Raw genomic sequence first — 23235 nt, forward strand, 5'->3', positions numbered from 1 at the left:
TCCGAGCGCCGCAAGACGCGCTGGGCGGAGGCGGCCGCCGGAAGGGCGGGCGGAAGGGGCGGGCGCGGGGACAAGATGGTGGTCACCCGGAGGGCAGGGGCGCGGCGCCGGCAGCCGGGGACGCCGGCCGGGGGAGGCGAAGGCAGCCCCGCGGGGGCCGCGAGTGCGCTCGCCGGCCCGGGGGAGGTAAGCGGGGCCGGGGCCGCGGGCATCCGCGCTGCGGGCTGTGGCAGCGCGGGGGCGGCCATCTTAACGCGCTGCCACACGCGGTGGAGCTGCCGGCCCCGCGGTGCGGGGTGGCTGCGGAGCGGGGCTGGGGCCGCAGCGGGTGCGTTGTTAACCTGTTAACGCGGCTTAGGGGTAAAGGTTAGGGGATGACGTTGTTCTGCTTTGTGCTGCTCCTGTTCCAGCAGTTCCCTGTGGCTTTTCCACTGATGTGGAAGCAGCGTGGTGTGTATTGAACCAGCGGCGTTCTGCGCTTTGCGAAGAGCGTGCTGTCGCCGTGTGTCTTCTTTCCCAGGTTCTGAATTGCTTTCCGGGGCGCTAGAAGCCTCGTTAGAGAAGCAGGCTGTACGTGGTGTTGCGGTTGCCGAGAGGCCAGTCTGTGCCTGAAACTGGTCATAGAAACCATTTGGGGGCACATTCTGCCGTTTGTTAGGCTTCAGTGTGTTATAGTCAAGCAAATCTTGTAACGTTTCTGCACATGGCTCCTGAATTTCCTTCCCTTCACAGCTTGCCAGAACTTGTAGAATTAGAAGATACTTGTCTGTATTTCTTAATGGACAAATGTGCTGCTTCTTCTGTTTTGACCAAAAGAGAGTAGGCAAGCATGAGCAACAGGATGGTTTGTTAGTAATTCTTCCACATAGATAGAGACATGCAATATGTTGTCAGCTTGAGTAGAGTTCTTTAAGGAGATTGTTAGTGTTTTGCATAGCATCCTTTTTATGGGGTTATTTTGTCTGTTAATAGCGCACTTACGTTTTTTTTACTCCCTTTGTAGGTGGCAGCTGCTGAACTCAGTACTCCCGTGTCTGTGAGGATGACTAGGAGAAGAACTAAATCAATTTGTAAGCCAGAGGTAATTCAGGAATCTCAGTTTGAAGAGTTGGAACATGCAGAAACAAAGTCAAATGTCGGAGATAGCGCACAGGTGGAAATGACCAGAAATGAGAACACAACAGTCCACTCAGTACAATCAGTTGCTGAACCACAAGCAGATGGGGATGTGTCAGAAGCAGAATCGAACTGCTCTGCTGTGTCTGGTCTTCAGACACCTTTATTTATAAGGGTAACAAGACGACGACAAATTGTAGTTCCTTGTCAGCCGGATTCTCCTGACAAAAGAAGATATAACAAGACAGCTTTTCTAAACAAGTTAAACGGTATTCTGGATGAAGATGATATTTCTGAAGCGGAGTCTTGTTCCTCTACTGTTTCTGGTGTTACTAGAACTACGAGAAGCAGGCGAAGCAAAAAGGAGTTGCAGCCAGATACAGTTCATGAAGCTCAGAGTGAAGATATTTCTGATGCAGACTCATGCTGCTTAAGCTCTCATATGGAACCATCCGTCACTAACAGACGAGTTACTAGGAGCATGCACATCAAATCACAAGCAGAAAATATTAAGCAGGCTGAGAAGGGAAACAGAACTGTTTCAGAAGATGAGAATTTAACTGAGGACACTGTTAAATCTGAGCCTGTCATTTCCAATTCCAGACCAGCTGCGGAACTTGTTTCTGACACAGAAGATGCTTCCCCTGTCACTGAGGATAATGAAGAACCCAGTTCACCTAAAAGCAAATGTTCCTTCAAATCTGCCAATACAACCCAGAGTGAAGGCATGAAAGAAGAGTCTTTGCATGATGTGACACCCAGCAGTCTTACAGAAACAAAACAAAGTGACAGTGAATCACCTGAGAAAAGGGCAATTAAAAATACACAGTCTGTTGGGGCTGACGATTCAGAGGAAGCACATGGCCAAATACAAGAAGACTACAGTAAAATCCTTGTGAGGGTGGAAAAGTTAGAGCACATGAATTTCTCTGATAGCCTGAGTCCCAAACAATTTTTAGAATTCCAAGGGCAAATAACACTAAATAAAGATAAAAAAGATCCAGAATGCAAAAGAGAGGGTGCTGAGGCAGATCCACAGCTGTCTTTCACCCATGCTGATAACTCAGGAAAGGATGAGCAAACTGCTGAAGTGAGGAGCCCACAAAAGGATGAAGCTCTTGCACAAGGAACTGACAGGGTTAGTGGATGCGGGATGCTTGAAAGTGGTGTGGACAGTGCTGAAGATCAAACAGGAGAATATGCTGAACCTGTAGCTCACTGCAGTGGAATTCCAAGCAGTGGAAACAATTCCCTTGCATTGTTTCTGGCTGAAGATGACAGTGATGAATTTGAAGATAGTGAGGTGGCAGACACAGATAAAATTGAAGAGAATCTGTATTATAAAGAGGCAGATAAGAGGACTCCTTCCCTCAGCAAATCTTTAGAAACCAGTTCACCGGATGCTGAAGGGCTTTTTGTAATTGATACCAAGCCTGGCATAAGTTCCGACAGAAAGTATTACCTAGATCAGATAGACCAAGGTAGTGATGCTGAAAGTAAGCATGAAGGAAGTAAAAAAGATGAAGAATTGTCAGATCTGGAAGAAGCTGAAGAGGAATTGATAGATGAAGATGAGAAAGAAGAAGATGATGATTTATTGAAAAATAAGACTGATGTGTAAGTATCTTTCTGGCAATAACTTAAGAATCCACATTTCATTCAAGCATATGCGTAAGAGATGTACATTAAGTGCTAAATGATGTGGAATAAATAAGGGAGTAGTCTCATCACATAAGTCATTGATGTGTGAAGCGGGGTTGAACAGATTATAATGTACCAATTTAGTCCATAATTGGAGAGTTTGGGGTTTTTTTTCAGTTCTGTATGTAGCAGAACAGAACTGTCTGAAATAGTATGTGTTCAGCTTAGAAACCAGAGTGTGAAACTGGGTTAGACTGCTCAGGCTGACTTAATTGCTCGTTTGGGTTGTGTGTTTAGTTTGGATATCAATAACAAAAAGTGAAGGGTTTGTATTAATAAGCATTCAGGCTACAAGAAATATTTGTCATACTATATTTCTCTGTAATACTTTATAGCTTTTAAGCATTCTTGTCATTAAAAACCTCCTTTTGAGTCAGCCATTGTCTCTTTTTTGTGGATGCATTCCTTTGACTGCCTGATTGAAGTAATGAGAAACTGAAACAAACCAGCTTTGAAATGTTTAATGATGTTGTTCCTGGTACTCTTAAACAGTAAAGGTCTTAAACTTTCTTAGGAGGAATTCGAGCTGCTTTTTTTTTTTTTTCTCTAAGTGCTGACAACATTTTTACTACCCATATGTTTGTGCTTTTGTGGTGGTTTTCCTTTTAGTTTTAGCTTGCAAGCCTCTCAGTGTATAGAAGTGGTATGCTGGTCATGAGTTCTTTTGGCAAAGTGAAGAAAATGAAGAATTCACTTCTATAGGAGATAGTAATATCTAAGATAGGAATGCAGCATTAGAGTTAATAGGAAAGATCTGTGGATGTGATTGCACAGATACTGTTCTTTAATAGCCTCTCAATTTATATTACCCCCTCCCCCCAAATTTGTCACCTTAAGTTATTTAATAGATAGTAAGACTTAAAATCATTGCAGAACTGAACCTAAGTGAGAGGAATGAGTTTATCTTTCTTACAGGACAGTAGGAGGTTCAGGTGCATGCTTGTTACAATGTACTAATCATTAACTATTTCTCTTCCAGTTTACATCTTTCCAGCAGCATAGACCCTGGTTTGAATATCAAGAAGCTTGGAGGTTTATATATTAGTTTTGATGCAGAAAACCAGAAGTCTAAATTGGGCACAATTAAACAACTGAAGGAAAAAAAGAAGGACCAGGTAATGTGTTTGCAATTGATGCAATTAATGTGACTACAGTAATACAAAGATGTTAGTTTAATAAGGTAGGTTTACTTGTATTTAAAGAAGTATCCTGTTTTATGATTTACTGAGAACTTCCGTTCTTTTTGTCCAAAGTGTGGATTTACATTTATTGATAAGAATTTAAATAGATGTGACACTTTGGAAACTGAAAGCAGTGCAGATACCAGCATTATCTTGTAAAATAAACCGAAGTTGATTATTCCTGTAGTTTTGCGTAGTGGTACATGAGCTGTCTCCTAACAAGGTGTTTATTCTGTAGAAATAATGGATTTCAGTAAATAAAGGTCTGTAATCTTCCCCGTCTGGAACGAGCAGTTTTATTTCAAAAACACCCTTTAAGATAAAGGGAATGTGTTATTTTTGTGAGGGTGGTCTTTGTAGGCTCAACTATGATAGCTCTGTTTATTGTAGAGCATTTGCTATCTCCAGAGCTAGCTAGCTGCTTTCTGTTGTTGGCCAGGCTTGTGTTGGGAAGATCCCTACTACTTTCACTGCTGATGAAAGAAGTTCACGTGCTGTGTTACAATGCTTGCTTAGGTTCTGCATGATTCTTTTAGTAGGTTCTGTACGTACTGTTACGCAGTAGATTTGTATCAGTGTTTAATGTTAAAAATCTTACAGCTCTTGCAGAAGAGTGTAATAACTCCAGATTTTGAAAAGAAGGAGTGTGTCCCACCCTACAGGGAATCACTTCACCAGCTAAAGAAACAGCGCAGGGTAAGTGAAGAGCTGATCATGCCTCAAATCGCAACACAAGCTTTGGGAGAAAGCCCGTGCTCGGACTGTGTGTGTACACTGGCTTCACTGGAAGCGGTGCAGTTTAATGTCTACTTGAGCCGTCTTGTGAAAAGCACGGACAGTGAAGTGAAAGTGCTCAGATGGTACAAATCTGTCATTTATACAGTGTCAATAACCTTATTATAATGGCATTAAAAATACTTCTTAAAGGAATAGAGTTATATTCTAAATATCTTTTGGAGGGGAGAGTTCCCTGCTCTATCATCTCCTAGTTGCTGAATGCACATTTATTGTTCTTGGTATTGCATCCTAGGCAGAGCGAGAGAAGACCACAGGTGATGGTTGGTTTGGTATGAAAGCCCCTGAAATCACAACCGAACTGAAGAATGATCTGAAAGTCTTGAAGATGAGAGCTTCACTTGACCCGAAGCATTTTTATAAGAAGAATGATAGAGATGGTCTACCCAAGTACTTCCAGGTAAGAAACCAGCAGAAGGTGGCATTGCACTGCTGATGTTTTAAACAGCTGTTCTTCTTCCCTGCCTGTTTTGTAGGTAGCCTCCATGGTGATACAATTTCATAGCTTAATTCGTAAGGTATTTTTATTACTTGGCTGCAGTTTCAAACTTCTTAACTCTGTATTACATATGTGTATATGCTGGGTTTTTTTTTAATTTCAGATGATCTTGTAGCAGTGAACAAACTTCTGACTTAATGTGTATTCTGAAGCCTCAGTAGACTGGATTTTTTTAACCAGTGTATAGAAAATAAGTAGCTTTGATTTTCTTACTACCTAATACAGTTTGAACGGAGACAGCTAGCTTTGTGATCAGTCATAATTGCTGCTGCTGGAACTTGAGAGCTTTGAAGTGGTTTACATGAAGAAACTATAGAAATGGGCTTCCACTGGCTCAGGCCTGTTTGCATAGGGAACACATTGAGGAAACTGGTTTAACTTGTCAAAATATTAGCACTTCTCTGTGAAGGGTGGGTCTTGGTGTATGGTTTGACATTTCTGGACACAGGAAAACTTAACGTGGAAGTGTTCCACATAATGAGGTCTGTGCAGGTCTGCCTTCACTGCATGGAACACAGACTCCATCTGTCTCCCCTACCAGCCTGAGTCATCAGAATGGCTGGTTGGAAACAATGTGATGCATTCCAGAATGAAGCCCTTGTATTATAGCTGGATTAACTGCTATGTAGCCATCGAGCAAACCCACCACAGTGACAGAGACAGTTAAGATGGTTGTTAAGGGTTTCCTTTCCCTCCTTGGGAAAATGTTTAGAAGTTAAGAACTGGGTTTGGTTTTTAATACAAGCATTGGTGCATCAGTCCCGTGTTTAAAAACTGTAGAGTTATAAAGCTCAGATGTTCCTCTGTGCACTAAACAATGGCACAAAAGGTGTCTGCAAACAAAAGTTCTTGATTTTGCTGTTTTGCATTTACTTATGATACCAGTCTGATCTTCTCTGGAGGTGCCTTTATACTTGTCATGGAAGATTCAAAAACCAGCAGGGCAGAATAATCATCATCTTGCTGTACAGTGCGAATGTTTCATTTCTGTCTTCTAGGTTGGAACTGTGGTTGATTCTCCCATAGACTTTTACCATAGTCGAATCCCTAAGAAACAAAGGAAGAGAACGATTGTTGAAGAGCTGCTGGCGGATTCTGAGTTCAGAAGGTATTTATACATGGGTTTGTAGTTCTAATATCCTGTGTAAGAGATGAGTATTTTTAACTATAACTTGGGTTTACTCAGTTTATGTGGGTTTTTTTTTAATATTTCAAAGAAAGCTTTTTAGTCTGTTTTAGCATTTCACCAGCACTGCCATTGAGAAGATGTAAGGGACAGGGGATAATTAGACTGAGACAGCATATTTTATCTTCAGAAAGGGGTTTCATCCAACTCAGGTCATCACTATTGGCAGCCATTCTTAAAATACCATCAGTGTTGAAGAGATAGCATATCAGCCCTATTCTGGTTCACCTCTAAAATAAGTGTCTGCACAGGCTTACACCAAAGATCTAGGGTTCTTAAGTGATTTATGCCTATGCATGCACTTGTTTTCATTGTTTAAAGATCAGTTTTTCTTGGCATAATTGATCCAAATGAAAAGTGCTGACTGTAATTCTATGAAAGTTGGTACGATTTCCTTTTATAAGCATGTCAGTCTGCCATCTATCATAGGAATCTAAACTGTACTAGAAGCCTTATTTAAGGAATAGATTGGATTTGTTAATGTCTTCCTAACCTACAATTTCTGGAGTATATCCCTTAGTTGATACATTTTTACATTGGTTATTACATGATATTAACATGCATTTTTTTTCTCACATAAGAATGTGTCTTGGAAGCAGTGCCTGATTTGGGATTGTAAGGTTAATGTTGTCAGGCTTGTAAATTAACTTTTTATGTTAGGAAGGTAAGTTCATATAGCTATTTCTTACCTAGCTGACCTAGCTAGCTTGCCCTGATTCATAAGAGATTTGTTAGAAACTATTTTAAACAATTGATGTCTTTGAAATTTGATCAGTTAATTTGTGGTGTGGCTCATTAAAGGATTTAACCAGATATGTCAGCATTAGGACAGGTATTAGGTTTCAGTGTTGTGGTTCAAAGCCTAAAGTACTGTGCAGTGTGCAGTGATCCGTTGTGGTAATTGGTACAGGTACATAAGAAGCTGTATTAGAGGAGCTAGCAACTCATACTCAGTAAGTATATCCTGTTCATTTTTTCGTGTTTCATTGTTTTCAGTCTTGAGTAAAGTTGATTATCTTGAGTTTGCTGAGAAGGCAGTATAAAGATGGGTATAATTTATCCATGGTATTCTCAGAATTGATGAGCAGTAGCAGTGTTCTGGGTAACCCTCTGAAATACTATTGTACGTGCAATGAACAACTCCCTGCTTATGCTAAAATTAATGATCCTTTAATAAAATTTACTTCCACAACACATTTACCCATATTTATCATTAATCCAAGCATTGATTCCCTTTTACTTGTGCAGAAGTGTATAAAATTAAAGAAATCTGGCTTGGAAAACGTGAGAGAACTGAGTTTGGCAAATGATGTATATAGAGTACTTTCCATGTTACTTTTTTCCTGAACTTTGTTTCACCATGCTTAAAAGTAAATTATCTATTTTGTTCAGATATAATAAAAAGAAGTATCAGGAGATCATGAGTGAAAAAGCAGCTTTTGCAGCAGGGAAGAGGAATCGGAAAAAGAAGAAATTTCACAATTAAGATGAAGAAAAATAACACAGGTGGAACAACTTCTTGGTATAAAACTTTTTACAGAATGCTTTGCTTGTGGTGGTTTTTCTTTTTGAAGATTGCAGGTCATGTGCACATTGAGGGTTAAGGGATTTCTTGCAGTGAGAATGTTTTGTAGGAAGCTTTATCCACTTATCAGGTATCTAAATTTGAAATTACTTGAGATTTAAAAATCTAAATATTTTTTTATTGAAATTAATCTTTCTGTAAAAAAGGTAATGATATGAAAGCATATGGTTAAATCTGAGCACAAAACCCAACTGCATGGATTGTGGTCTTTTCAGCCTTTAGTCTTTACATCAGTGAATTGGTATATTCAGTTTAAAATCATGTTCATAATTCACCTTGGGACCCGTTACATACTGGAACAGATTTTTCCATGTCTTGTCAGAGGTGCTGCTGGCCAATTCTGTAATAGGAAATATTGAGAAGTAGTTTGGTTGCGAGGGTTTTTTTTTAACACTGACCATAATAGAATTGAGAGTGTCCTGGAATCAGCATATATACATATGCTTGCTTTCAGATACGTAGAGATAAATAATTTAAAAATAAATATAGGCAAGTAATAAAGAATATATAAATTACATATTGTTTAATGAATAAAACAACATAAATATGTAATATATACAATTTTGACATTGTCATATGTTGCTTTTATAAGTTTGGGGCATTTAATTCTTGTCTAATGATTTTTCAGAAGATAACTTGGCAGCGGGATCCATTGTCTAGGCTGTAGTGTGCAGGTTGTGTTCTTGTAGCTGACTTGGAGTAAATGAACAGTGAGCTTGAAGGCTTCTGCTACCTTTACAGAACCAGAGATAGCTCATTTCCCCTTTAGTGACAGTTCATAGCCTTTGTGACTGTTAGAACTCTTGTGGCATTTGGTTGGTTTTCAATGACCTGGTTATTAAATTGCTGTTACAATTAGTGTAACTCAGTTACTGCCCTTAGGTAGCAGAAAAGATGCATAATAGAAGAAATAAAACTGTCACTACATTGCCTCAGGTGCACTGGGTGAGATTATTAGAAGTGATTGTTGGAGGACCAGTGATGTTGAATATTTTCTTATCGTACAACCATGGAACCTTACAGGTTGCAGATCTTAAGCGACAGGTATGCTTTTGAACAGTGTTTGACTATGACATTTTCTACTCCTGAGAAGTGTTTGTTTTTTCAAGGATTAGCTATTTGTGCTGGAAGTAGCTCAAATGAAACGAGCATCATGGTATGCACTGATCACCAACTGAATCTTGAAGGAATTTTTCCTCTGATCATTAGGGGTTTTTATATTCTTTTTGAAGTTGATTATAATGTTTTGCTGCCAGATGGGATTCTAGATTCCTTAAGAAGTCTTGACTGCCTGGAGATGAATGGTGTGCAAAGTAAAGCGAATTCCTTGAGAAGTATCAAACACATGCAAGCAGAACCACCTGTCCACAAGTCTCAGCTAACATGCAGCTGCTGTTCTAGTGCAGTGACATGTATGCTAGTATCTCAATTCTCTGTAAATGATCAAAAGCCAATAAAACAACTCTGGTGTCTTGTTCCGTGGATGAGACATGGAAGCACAGAAAGATTAATACTGGATGCTGAGGAAAGAAAACAAGGCACCACAGTAGTTGTCATTCTGTTGCATCCTGGATATTCAAGTGCAACTTGGGGAAAGCAATCTATACAACTCTGAAAGACCTTAAAAGAGAAATACAAGTTTTGGTGTTAAGCTGCAAGTAACAACTCGGTATTTGTTGCTTAAGCTTGTTGGATTTCTCTGAAAATACTCAAAATACATCAACAAATGGGTTGTGAAATACTAGCATCGTTTCAGAAACTTTGCCTGTCAATTGCAAGGAATAGTTTCTTTTAATGGCTGTCACAAATACTTGTGTTAATTTGTAATGCTGCCTTTATTGACATAAATCATTATTAACAAGAAATTTCCCTAAGATTAAAGGGCAGTAGGTACCATGCTGGGTTTTACATATAAACGCCTACTGCTGTTTTGGATGTCACTGGCATGTTTTGTATGGATGGTAATAATTCCTTTCTGCTTCCCTTGGTTTTGACAACATTCCTCTTCTTTTGCCTTTGGGGCAGAGAGTATCCAATAGTTGTACAGCCCAGTGAGTTCACAGTCCATCTCCTAGGTGTCACATCCAAAAGACTAATGAGAAATAGGATGACTGGCTGAGGTGTTGCTGGTGTGCTGCCCCTAGTAAGCATGGTTAGTTCAGGAACAGAAGTAAAATGCTTCTCACTTTTCCCTGTTGTACTTTCATTTTTCCTTTGGGGATCTTTTCTCTCTGCCATCAGCTCGGGTCTCCTTGAAATTGAAGGTGTCTTCTTATCATTGCTGTTTCCATGTGATAAAACTTTTTGATCTCTTTATTTTTTAACAAGTCCTGTCTTTATCACAACACCTTCCTAGGTAAGCGCTGCTGAGACTTGGGATCCTGCCATAACACAGGCTGGAAGGGACCACAAGAGCTTGTCCTTCCCAGTCTGCTGCTCAAGGCAGGGTGGGAGACCAGGCTGCTCAGGGCTTTATACAATCAGGTCTTGAAGGATGGAGTTCACATTAGAATCTGTTACACAGGTGGCACTGCAGGATGCCGCCCCTGTGCTTGCCTCTAGGAAATGGGCTGCTCCTTGATCCTGCAGTTTTCTCTTGGATACAATCATTATTATTACTACAAGCCCTTAATGAACTAATGCATTTCTAGAGTATCGATTGTGTAAATACTACTTGCAACATGCAAATGTGTATGTAGAAGATTCTGCCTTCAAATGTTTAATTAACTAGGAACTGAGCAAACCTTATGAAGCTAGCCTTAAATACAAAAAGTAGAAGGAGAATTTGGACTGCAGTACATTGCTGAAAGTGACTGAATGAGGAGGTACGTTTTATCTTGGTTTTTGGGTTAGTGTAGATAGGTTTTGGGTTTGCTATTTATCTGCAAATTAGGATAAAAATTTATGTTTCTGTAAAGGGCTATATATCTATTATATGGCTAAATAGCATTTTTGAGTGGGTTACTGTGCTGCAAAACAGTGGTAGTTAATATTCCAGATGGCGTGTTTCATTTTCAATCATGGATTGAAATTTCTGTTACGGGTCCCTTTCAGTTATGGCTTTTTCCTTCATTGCTTTTAAATAAACATCACAGCTTGAGAAAACACCTTTAGTCACAAATGCAGGATGAAAATAGTTTATTAAAAACAAAGCGAAACAAAACCCAAACCCAAACTGATTCATTTTTTTATTCATGAATGATTTAATTCAGATTCATTTATAATTGATTCAGTCCTGAGTCACATCGAGGAAGTTCGTGGAGTGCTGCTACTCTTCGGTGTCTTACCACCCGATTTTATTTAATTGCTGATGCTAAAACGGCTCTTCATCTTCTTCCAATAGGCACGTGTATGTTAGGGAGTAGAGATGGTGTTCATTCCAGTCTTAAATGCTTCAGGTTTATGGGCGCCTTGTTTTGTGGCTTGGAAATAACCATAAACGTATCACGGACCTTCACTGCGGCACCTCGGGAAAGGCACAGCCCGGTTCCTCCCTGCGGCGGCGCGGTTCGGAGGTGCCGGTTCGGGGCTGTCGCTGTGGCGGGGCCCTGGTGTGTGTGTGTACAGGCGCCACCGGGGGCCGAGGAGAGCCGCTCTCCTGCTAGCCTCCGCGCCCGCCCTCGGCCCCTCCTGTGTCGTCGCCGGGCCGCGCAGAGGTCGGAGCGCCGGTGGCGGGTTCGTTTTCTCCGCCCGCTCTGTGAGCAGACACGCCGGGAGGCGGGACCGGAGAGCATCGCTGGAGAGAGAGAGCCAGCCGCCGGGAAACGGCAGGCCGCTGGACAGGGTTGCCCCGGCGGTGAGGTAAGAGATGGGAGTGAGGGGTATAAAGGGTCTCAGCCGAAAGGGGGCGGAACAAGAAGAAAAGGTGAAAAGAGAAGACACGACTCCGCCGGGACTCGAACCCGGAACCTTTGAATCCCTTCAACCCTCTAGAAGTCCAATGCGCTATCCATTGCGCCACGGAGCCACCTGTTGGAGTGTTTGCGCACCGCCCAGAGAGCCTGCGCGCGGCCGGACCCTCGCTGAGGGGAGCCATGTTTGACTCCTGAGAGGGGAACGGCTTCTCCTTATTCCTTTTATTTATTCCTTTATTTCGGTTTCTTTTTTAACGGTATGAATAGGATGGGTCTTATAAACCGCGTCTGGAGGCAGGCTCTGCATGCCGCTGTGAGTGCTGCACCCGGGGCGGGGGGAGGCACAGCTTGCTGGTAGGTGCTCACCACAGGGCTGCGTCCTTATTTCTTGTGAGAGACTGACTTTCTGGTTTACGTTCATCTTTAAATCAATACAAAGTATTTGTTGTCATCTCACTTTGGCATTTTTGATATATATAATTATATTCCACAACTGCATTATATAGGGAACTGTTCCTTCAAACATAATGAATTTGCATAAGGATTTATTCCGGTATGCAAGATTTAATTCCTCCACAGGATTGAGTCTTGTTACACAGATGAACGTGATAATGTTGCTGGATTAGATAAAATGATTTTGCTTTAACGAATACGAACATTTCTCATATTGCAGTTATTTATAATGTGCTTTTAAAAACATTCCATTCCTGGAGTAAATGAGAACTTCGCAGGCAAAAGACCCCCCCTTTCACTCACAGCATCAGAGATAAGGAAACAACACTGCTTCGGTTCCAGAGTTGTTTGAAACCAGATTATTGTAACATTGGTGATTTCCAGCACTGTAGGTTTTTAAGGATAGTCTAAAGAGGGGTGTGTATGTGTGTTAAGCAACAGCATCTGAATTAAAGGAGCCTAGAAAGATGTGATATTTATGGGGCATTCCATGCACTGCAGCATTTTGCTGGCTTTCCAGTGCCATGAACACAAAAAATACTATTTGGGAATCTGGAAGACATGCCATAGGTGACCAGTAAAACTGTCTATGCAATCTCTGCTAGACACTGCAACAACTTATATGAGTCAACAGGTAGAGAAATAAGATGTGGGAATCACACCTGGAAATTAGTGACTGTGAATAGTTTGGAGACACTAAAAAAACCCTTGTAAATGGAAAGAATAAAAAGGAAAATAAATCGGAGAACATTCTATTACGTGACAACATTTTCAATGTGGGTGAAAACATTACAGTATTACTGGGGTCATTATTCTGAGTACTGTGAATGCCTATTCCTAAATCCATTAAAGAGAGCAATAATGGCACTGTATCTGTTCTAAAATCACAGTAAACCCCAAGTGGATTCAGTGAAACAAGAATTTCCTTAAAAGCTGGAATTATGGTCCGAAACAAGTCTTTGTTTCTTTGAAATCCAGAGCAGGCATATTAGAAACCCCAGCAGACAAAGAGCATGAGGCAAGGTTCTGGGCAGGTCTGGTTGTTTTTACAAGCTCTTGGTCCCCATGGGCTTACCACAACTGTTCTGTTACGGACAGAACTCTTCACAGAGCTCCTGGAAAAGGAATGCGAAGTGTGGAAACTTTGAGTTCTCAAGGCCTTGCACTGCATAAAAGAAACAAAATTTTCATTCTTAGCAACTGAACTGGTCTTCAGAATAGTTTTATGTTTATGCAATTGAAATAAACCACTTTAAGTAACTAAGACTCACTATAAGTATCTTACAGTTTGTGAATACCTGGGCATATTTACTGTAGGGTGAAGTGATTATCAGTACCTCACCTGGTTTGCTGCCATGGTACCTTTGAGCAGCACAACATTAAATGACTGCAGATAATGAAGAATCAGACAGAGTCTGCTGGGAGAAGACTAGTTCTGAAGGTGTACAAATGAAGAATCCCAACGCTCACATCATTGTTATTTCTTCTCATACCCGTTTTGGTTAGTTGGTTTACACAGGCAGGTGAAGCCTGGCTGCTGGTTCTGTTTATGCAGGAGGACTGACTGGGAGAGCGTTTGGAAACTTTGTAGGGATACTTCAAATTAGTCAAGTCAGTTTCCTGTTTTATCCTATAAATGTAGCCCGAAAGCAAAGTCTGCCTTTCCTTTTAGACAGCAGATGGAGCTGCTGCATGAGAAACAGGAGAGCTCCGGGTTCGTAGTGCAGCAAGAGAAAGCACTCTGAACTGGTGGGGAAAATGCACAGGGCCTGAGGATGCTGAAAAGAACCCCTTCAGAGAGGGATTCATTTGGTAGTTTGCTGTTTTATTATTTATTTTCTTAATATGCTTCATGTTGTAGATGTTTCTGCATCTCTGCCCTTTCTTCAATGGGGGTTATAATCTCCATGTGACTATCAGGGCACTGGAGAATTTGGCTCTTTATTTGTCAAGCTGCCAGCAGGGAGACTGTTGTTACGAATCTCTTCCAATTATCCTGTTTATGGCTGTTGCTGGACTGATACATGTTCTGCTCTCTCAAATGTATTTGGGTAGGTAGGAGTAATTCCCAAAGGTAGTGTCTCGAGCAGTTAAAGGAACACAAGCTGTCATGCTAAATCACTCCTACAAGGTGTACAACATTAATTCTACATGCAATGTTAATTCTGTGTAGCTCTGTGAACAGATGAGCTGTGAGATAAATACAGTCTTTGTATTGAGCCCCTTTCCTCATGTTGCATAAGTAATTTTTAATAGTATTTCTTAATTACCTGGTGTACATTCCATGGATCTTCGTGTTTTCTGTGATGGTGCAGTCAGTGAAGAGCCTAGGGACTGGTTAGAATGGTATCACTTGCAGTTCATTCTTACTTGCTTAGATTCCTTCTGGTATATTCTTATGAAATAAATGTAAAATTATATTTTCATCATTGATACTTACAATTTTATTTATTACACATTACAAAATAATGTATTTATGTAACACATCTTGAAGTTAATTTAATTTCTTATTGTGTTAGGTTCAGCTGTCACAGTTATTTTTCTCTTTCCTAGTAGGTGGTGCAGTGCTGTGGTTTGCCTTTAGCTTGAGAACAAGTGCTGATAAACTGATGTTTTAGTTGTTGCTAAGTAATGCTTACTCCGATCAAGAACTTCTCAGTCTCATGCTCTGCCAGTGAGGAGGGGCATGGGAAGCCAGGAGGAAGCAGAGGCAGGACACCTGATCCAAACTAGCCAAAGGGGTATTCCATACTACAGCATGTCATGCCCAGTATAGAAACTGGGGGCAGTTACCCAAAAGGGCTAGATCACTGCTTGGGTTGAGCTGGGTGTCGGTCAGCAGGTTGTGAGCAGTTGTATTCTCTTCCCTTGTTATTCCACTCATCATTATTATTATTGGTGGTAGCAGTAGTGGGTTTGTATTCTGCCTTAGCTACTGGACTGTTCTTGTCTCAACCATGGGGTTTACATTCTTTCAGTTCCCTCTGGGAGCAGGGGGGAAGAAAGGGGAGACTGAGTGAGTGGCTGTGTGGTTATGAGTTAGCAGCTGGGCTTAAACCATGACAGTGGGCCTGACTAAGGTTTAAATAGATCAGAATGTGGTGATTCTTTTGACTGGTCTTTAATCTGACTAACTGGAGAAAAATAGGATAATCACTCTCCCCCTTTATTGTATTTGTGATTTTTAATGGTTTTCCTTTGTTGTGGTAGACATACAAGCTGTCAGGATTCTTGAAACTTGGTATTGTAAGAGTGAAACCAGGATATGCCTGAATGCGACGATCAACTGTTAACTCTGGGCTGTCTGCTACGCAGGTCATTCAAAATGCTCAGTTTGTGTGCCTCAGCACTTTAATTCTTCCTTATGTAGAGTGAAAACATCAGTTCCTGGAACAGCAGAACTGAAGCCACAGAGCAACAAATTCCAGGTCTTTCTCAAGGTCAATTCACCACCTTTCAAGGATGTTGAGGAGCCTTGGTGCAGAGTTTGAATTCTTCTGGGAAAAATTGGCATCCTAGCCGGTCTGCATTGCTGCAGAGAAGTTTCTTGCCCAAATGTGGCACCAGTAGTGGAGTAGACGCATGTGGCTAGACACCCCAAATACAAAATTACCTTAGCACCATTTCAAAGTGATTTGTACTGCAAGAAAATTCTGGACATACTGCTGCTTCATTAGCTCTGTACTGTGTACTAGAGATGAGGAGAAGGACAAGGGAAGAGAAACAGTGCAGCATGGAGTGCTACCGTGACACTTACGTGACAGGCTTTTTCATTCAATCCTATCTAGTGCTGACAAATGACTTAAGTTTCTGCAGAACAGGAAATTGAATCTTCATGTTTCTTAAATCTAGAAAGAAGAAATACCCTGTGGATTAGGAGTGGAGAGAAGGAACTAATGTAGTGATTCTTCCATTGGATGCAGCTTTCGGCACACTCGACAGATACCAGTGCATCACCTAATCCTTGGTGTTCTAAAGTGGTCTAGAAATGCGAAAAACCCATTGAGATTGGCCTATCATCGAGGTAGGAGTTAAAAATGCATTATTAAAATGTATATATAGTTGTCATAGACACTGTGACATGTCCATAGAAACAGCCATGCTAATGAGCACCTGCAGTCCAAGTGTGAGAAACAGTAGGGGGAAAAGTTACCTTTCTTTTATAGAAAAAATAAAGGGCAACTTTCATCTGCCGCGAAGAAAATCAATAATGTGGAAGCTCAGATTTCTGCTTATAAAACTGCTGTTCAGAACACTTAATATCAATGTATAATGTATTTGCTGCCTTATTAGGTGTAGATAGCAGTTGCTTTATGCCAGTCCTTTTCATGAGCATGGAAAGAGATTTCTTAGTTTTATGAATCAGTGATGGGCAGCTCTTCTGGGAGGAGGTTGCCTGGTTTTCCCTTCCCATGTTGGGGTTCCAGGCTTTCGCTTGTGCTCTGGATACAGACAGACCTGTATTAATGATGCCTTGCACTTCACTTGGAAGGTCAGGCTGGCTGTGCATGTTACAGGTTCCTAGAATCTGTTTGTCAAACCCATCCCGTCATGTGCATTCAAGCATCAAATGAAACTGATTTCATCTTGAAACAAAATACAAAGAGAAGGGGAAAAGAAACTGCTTTTCCTGGCAGAAGGAGCTCTGGTTCTGTAGTGCCCAGGCCCATTCCCCACTCTGCTTGTCCACAAACCAGGATCCTTCTTACCCACCCTCCCCTCATTCTGGGAAACAAATGGCATCTACACATGGTACTGCACCAAAATAGAACAGAACTGGAAAAAACAGGTCAGTGCTGTCCAGACAAAACTCAAGACTGCTGAGGCTGGTTTACTTGGGTAGAAACAGGGGACTCCACCTCCATGACTGAGCCAGTTTTCTGCTTTAAAATAGCTTTAGAGTTTGGCACAAATCAATGCTGGGTTTTTTAAGCTTGATAATAGAAAGTTTGGGGAATGCTGCTCTGGAAAAGGACCCTCCACAGAGGCAATTGAAGAGATGTATGAAACCAAATACACCCTTTCCTTGGACTGAGCTGTTGAGTGCAAGCAGGTGCTAAGCCCCATTTGACTAATTTTAATTGGGGTGACTCATGACAAGGTGAGTTCTGTGAATAAGTCTTTATTTAGTTACTTCATTGTGGTGTTCTACTGCAGGAATGTATTGGCATAAAAGCGGCAGCTCTAAAACCTGCTGTGCCAGAAGCTGGCAGTGTGGCAGACTCAGCAGAACACTGACAGACAGATAATGAAGTATCTCCAGAGGGGGTGATGAGCAGACGGATGTGGGAAAGCAGTGGTTAAAAGAAAGGCATGTGTGTGAGAGGCTTCTTAAAACTCAGCTGCAATCTCACATATTGCAGCAGGACTTCTGGAAAGCCAGGAGCTGCTAGCAGATAGCTTTGGAGCTTAGGAGGGAATTAAAGGCCAAGGTCAAATCTGCACATGGAATTCTTTCCTTGTTTTAACCCACAAATGCCAACCAGGTCATTAAAACATTTAAGGTAGGGTTTTGTTTTATTACAAGTGTTGCATTTATAACAGTCGTGAGCAGGGAATGTGGAAAGGCTGCTTGAGGTCACTGCTTCAGCGTTAACAGAAATCTCCTTGTGCTCAGGGTGTTGCCTCTGAAGCACTGGGGTGCATCCCGCTGGTGGGACAGAAGGTGGGTCTGAGGGGCAGTAGTAATCCCTGTGTACACCATGTGTGTTATTGTCCCTGAGGCTGTTACACAGCACAGAGACCCACCTGAGACTCAGTACAGAGGAGCAGCCCCTCCACTGGGACCTGTTCCGACTCTTGTGCCCGTCACTGTCCCTGAGCGCAGGGCCACACTCTCCAAAGAACTCTGAGCACGTGAAGCCCAGAATAGCCCCAGGTACAAGCGCGGCTGCGTTCCAGCTATTGCCACCCGTGCCTTTCTTTTCCTTGCCGCTGAACTGATAGCAGGTTATCACAGCTCCAAACTTAGCTTGTACTTCAGCATGACTTGGAGGGCTTGTACAGCTCAACTGGACACGTGCAGTGGTAACCCATTTCCAGTGCTCCTAGAAAACTTCAGTCCCTTCCCTGAGGTGCTCTGTCCATTCCTCTATGAGTTAACAGCAGCAAGAGAATCTGTTTTCTGTTAGAACCATAGCAAGGGGAAAAGCTCTGGTGAGAAGCTTAATGTTCACTGTGGAAGTCTCCCAGTTCTCAGCTGCTCCTCAGTGTTCTGAGGCTGAAGGAGAACTTTTTCAGAAGGGAGAATGGTTTTCTGCAGGCTTTAACCCCCCTGTGCAAACACTGGGTAGAGAAGCACTTGTTGCTGCCTGTTGGATTGTCAGCTGGGGCCTTGTTTCCAGCAGTGCTTGAGAAGTGGACAGGGAGAACCTGGCAGAGGGAAGCAGAGGCTGAATGGAAGACAGGAGTGTTCAGGGGGAGAGCTGCTTCTGCCCCTCCTGCCAGACCTCACTGAGCTGCTCAAACTGGTGCTTTTCATTGTTAGCAAAGAGAAGATTTAACAAATGTCATTGCCTTTTTCCTTCAAATTTGCGTGAAACCTGGCTTCAAACAGGGTGGAGGTGAATGAGACATTTGGGAAAATCTGGGCTGGGACATGCCGATAATGCCCTTTGTTGCCACTTGGGGCCAGCCCTTTTCAGGCACATGAAACATAAGCCCAGCCCCACAGATGCAGAGCCAACAGTGTAGAGATGGCTCACAGGGGATCAGGGGTCCTGGAGTGTCCCGGGGCTGGGCCCCAGCCCACAGCTGCTCCTTGGGGATGGTGGGCACGGGGCGATGTTTCCCATGGCAGCGAGGAGCCGGCTCGCCCCTGACTGCTCCTGCAGCCCCAGGACCAGTCCCTAAACCTCCATCTGGGTAAAGCCTCTCTGGCGAGCACCATCAGGTGCCCCAGGCATCAGCTCCCCAAGTGAGGAGGGCCAGAGCCTGGTGCTAAGCCTCAGGTGGTGCCCAGACCGAAAGCTGGTGCTGATGTTGGGCCTCAGAACTACAGCCCAAGTGCTGCCGTTTGCTGCTCAGCACCAGAAACCAAGTCCTGCACTCTGGGGGCTCAAACCCACACTCCCTTGGCCAGTTTTGGGGATCACAGAAAGAGAACAAGCCCTGAGTTTGGGGAGCTTGGACCTGACTCACTGGCCAGCTCTAACACAAAAAAAACACACCAAGTACTGCATTTTGAGGGCTCATATGGCCCGATCTAGGGCTGAGAAATAGAGAGTAGGTCCTGTGATGTGTGTGGGCCAGGTTCAGGGCTCAGAAACAGACCAAGTGCTGAGTTTCCGGAGTGCGAACCCTGGGTCACTCAGCCAGTTTTAGGGCTCACACAAAAAATCCCACTAAGTGCTGTGTGTGGAGGGTTCAAACCCAGCTCATTTGGCCAGATTTAGGGCTCAGAAACAAAGTCCTGCATTTTGGGGGCCAGGTGCAGGGCTCGTGAACAGAGACCAAGCGCTGCTCTGGGGGCCTCACACCTGGGCTCAGGGGGGCAGTGTTTTATCTGAGAAACAGGGACAAAGTCCTGCGTTTTGGGGCACACAGACCGAATGCTGTGGTTTGGGGGTTGAAGAACGGGCTCCTGGAGCTGCTCTCGGAGCTGAGGAATGGAGAGCAGGCGCTGTGTTTTGGAGCCTGGGAAGAGGAGGACGCGGCCCATCCTAGGGCTCGGAAACTGAGACCAAGTGCTGCCTTGCGGGTGCTCGGCCCCAGGGGGGCTCCCCAGGAGAGCCCAAAGCGAATCTGGGGGGCTTCAAACAGAGACCCCGAGTCCCGTGTGTGTGCGGGGAGCCGGGCTCCTGCGGCCGGGCCTGAGCTAAGCGCAGAGCTCCGGCGCCCAGAGCAGGGTCTGGGCCCTGACCCGGGCACCAGCCCCGCGCTCCGGGGCTCACACCCGGGGCGTGCGGCCGCGATCAGGGCTCGGGCGCGGGGCCCCAGCGCTGCGGGTGGCGCCAGCGGCCGGGCTCGTGCAGCCGCGTTCGCGGCCGGGGGGCAGAGCCCCAGCCCTGCCCGGCACCGCGGGGCCGCTGCACGGGGAGCGAGAGGCCGAGACCGGCGGTACCGGCCGCAGCCGCCGCAGCCCCGGGAGCCCTCGCCCGCTCCGGGCTCTGCGCAGGGAGCCCAGGTCCGGCGCAGACAGCAGGAGCGGGCGGCGCGGGACTTGGGCCCCGAGCCCGGGCCCAGCTCCGCCGCGGGGCCCGCACCAAGCCCCGGAAGCGGCCCCGGCCCCGCCGAGGCCCCGGCCCAGCACCCCGAGGGGCGGAGCCGGCTCCACCGCCGGCGGAAGGGGCGGGGCCGAGGGGATTTGGGCCGCGGCGGCCGCCGTCGTTGAGCCGCGTGTGGGCGGTTCCCGCTGGTGCTGCCGGGGCCGCTCCGGGCTCCTCCGGCGGGGCCCAGGGGAGGCGCTGGCCCGGGGCTGGCGCCGGGCCATGGAGCCGGGCCTTGGAGCCGGGCCTTGGAGCCGGGCCTTGGAGCCGGGCCGGGCCCGCGGAGAGCGGTCGGAGCAGCGGCGGGGCTCGGGGCGCCGCGGAATAAAGCCCCGAGGGCCCGCGCTGGCGCCCCTCGGCCCCGCCCGCGGCCGCCGGGGCAGGGCCCGTTCTGCAGGGCCCGCACGCGGTTCCCAAGCAGCCCCCGGCTCCGCAGGGGCTCCGGGGTCGTCCCGCAGCACGCGGGGTGCGGGGGCAGCCGGGGCCGGGCTGGGCTCACGGCGTGGTTTGGGGGCTTTGGAACGCGTTCGAGTGAGTGCCCAGGAGCGTGCTCGGGGGCTCCCGAGGGTGCTCGGGACCCGGAGCCGGGTCTCTGCAGCACGGCCCCAGGGGCGATTCCCCGGCCTCAGATGGAGCCCCGGGGCTGGGCCGGAGCCCGAGTCCCGCGGCTTTGGCCCCAGAAACGAGCCCCTCCTGGGGGGTTCTGGGGCTGGGCTGCGGGGTGGGAGGGTGAGGCTGTGGAGGGGGTTTGGGGTCTTGGGCGGGGGTATGGGCTGGGGGGGGCTGGTGCATGGGCCCTCCCCGAAGGGGGTTCTCCAGTGCTAGGACCCTGGCAGGCACCAGGCCGAATTGAATGCGTGAGATGGTCTCTGGGGCGAAAGTAGCTTTTCACCGTGTGCTTGGGGCCAACTCTTTGTTTACTCTTTGTTACTCCAGGGCTGGACATGAACAGTTCTGACAGCTCCTGTTCGTGTGCACCGTGACAGGGACTGATTCAGGACCTGGCCACAAGCCAGGCTCCGTTCAGCAAGCACAAGCTGTAACTGCCTGGGGCTGGAGATGGACACGAGCTGCAGCCACCATGGAACGGGAGCCATCCAGGAGCGGGCCCTGAAAAAACAGGAGGGCAGAAACAGACCTGAGGCTGCAACGGGGCCCGACCCGTGAACGAGCTGGAGCTGTTGTGGGGACAGAAACCACTGTCCTGGAGCTGCAGATGAGCTGCAGCCGCGACAGCCAGGAGCTGAACCCAGAGCCGGAACCGAGCTGGAGATGTGCAGGAGCTGTGGCTGAACCAACGCCAAAACCAACCGAATCCGAACCCAAAAAAATAAACCAAACCAACCCAAAATCAAACCAGCAAGGCCAAACCAAACACAACCTCAGAACACCCCCCACACACCAAGCAAGGGGGGCCCAAGCCCCCAACCTGGAGCTGTGTCAGAGCTGCTTCGTGGGGCTTCGCACCCCATGCACTGCCTCTGGGGCACCTCTGCCTGCACCTGTGTTCATCGCTGCGCAGGGACGGGTGCAGCCCAGCCCCAAGAGCCCCAGAGCTGCTCCCCGGCCCCAGCAGCGCCAGTGCCCACCAGTGCTGGGGTCTGGGTCGTGCCCTGCCAGTGCCTGCTCCCGCCTCCTGAGGGGCCGCTGAGCGCCCGCCCCGGGGCATCCTCGCCCCGGTGGAACCGATTCCCTGCAGCCTCTCCCGCATGCGCGGGTCCGAGCTCTTCGCGGCTCCAGTGGAGCCGGTGCCTGGCTGGGGGCTCTGTGCCCTGGGCAGCTGCTCCAGGAAGCAGCCTGAGCAGGGAGCCCGCAGCAGCTGTGGACAGACCCAGCCGCAGGACGCAGGTGGAGGCAGCTCAGAGCCCTTGGCTGCTCAGCGGCACCGGGCAGTAGCGCGCTGCAGCCGCCTGCCCCCTGCTCCCGTTCTTTGGAGGCCCCCAGCAGTCCCGGTCGCTCCGGGCTGCGGGTCCCGATGCCGAGGCCGCGCTCGGCCGCCCTGGCCCGTGCGGGCTGGAACAGAGGGTGTCTCACTGCGGGAACGGCGAATCCCGCCGCGCCCGCGGGCACCCGAACCCCAAAGCCGCCCCCCAAGGCCTCGATCGCGCCGGGCCCGGACACGGCTCCTCCCCCCCCGCGGCCCCTGCCCCGCGCTGCCTCGTGCCGCTGCGCGCGGAGCCGCACCCCGGGGCGCTTGTACGGCGGCCCTCGAGCGACCAATCAGCGGCTGCCAGGACCGGTGCGGTGGCGCCCCCTATTGGAGGAAGGTCAGGCCAGGGCTGGTGGCCCCTAGCGGAGCGAGGGCAGGAGAGGGGTGGCGCCCCCTAGCGGAGAGAGGGCAGGGCAGCGGTGGCGCCCCCTATTGGAGGGAGGGCAGGGCAGGGGTGGCGCCCCCTAGCGGAGGAAGGGCGGGGCAGCGGTGCCTGCAGCTGTGGTCAGGGCAATGGCGGGGGTTGAGCAGGGAGGTGCTGAGGAAACCTCGCAGCATTCCAGGCACATGGAACAGGCTGCATGGAATAGGGCAGAGCGAGGCGAGTGTTCTCTGGGGGAACGACGCGTCCCCTGAGTCAGGGTCGCTGCGGGCAAGGTGCTCGTGTCAGGGGAGTGATTCTTGTGAGCCAGGTTCCTGCAGGCTGCAGCGCAGGGGCTGCCCGTCTT

The 23235-nt window shown here is 46.7% G+C and overlaps 1 protein-coding gene and 1 non-coding gene across 4 annotated transcripts; one reads left to right on the plus strand and one right to left on the minus strand.

Annotated features, from left to right (window-relative positions):
• Positions 1-57: 57 nt before the first annotated feature.
• On the plus strand, positions 58-21933 carry DNTTIP2 (deoxynucleotidyltransferase terminal interacting protein 2). 3 transcript variants are annotated; one of them, XR_010611692.1, is made up of 9 exons: positions 58-186; positions 1004-2733; positions 3797-3932; positions 4599-4694; positions 5029-5193; positions 6291-6400; positions 7871-8000; positions 16223-16394; positions 21514-21933. XR_010611692.1 is itself a non-coding variant. In XM_065675595.1 (8 exons), exons 1-7 carry the CDS (start codon positions 76-78, stop codon positions 7962-7964), a joined length of 2442 nt encoding a protein of 813 aa, XP_065531667.1. In that variant the 5' UTR covers positions 58-75; the 3' UTR covers positions 7965-8000; positions 9320-10253. The 3 variants fall into 3 exon arrangements, 2 of the variants coding, with proteins under 2 accessions (XP_065531667.1, XP_065531666.1); XM_065675595.1 differs by lacking the exons at positions 16223-16394; positions 21514-21933 and adding an exon at positions 9320-10253; XM_065675594.1 differs by lacking the exons at positions 16223-16394; positions 21514-21933 and having other exon boundaries at positions 7871-8020.
• TRNAR-UCU (transfer RNA arginine (anticodon UCU)) lies at positions 11945-12030 on the minus strand. The gene is given in 2 exon segments: positions 11945-11980; positions 11994-12030. It is a non-coding gene; the product is annotated as a tRNA-Arg (tRNA).
• Positions 21934-23235: the final 1302 nt, after the last annotated feature.

The sequence above is a fragment of the Lathamus discolor genome, chromosome 3 (assembly GCF_037157495.1).
Source record: "Lathamus discolor isolate bLatDis1 chromosome 3, bLatDis1.hap1, whole genome shotgun sequence".
NCBI lineage: Eukaryota > Metazoa > Chordata > Aves > Psittaciformes > Psittacidae > Lathamus > Lathamus discolor.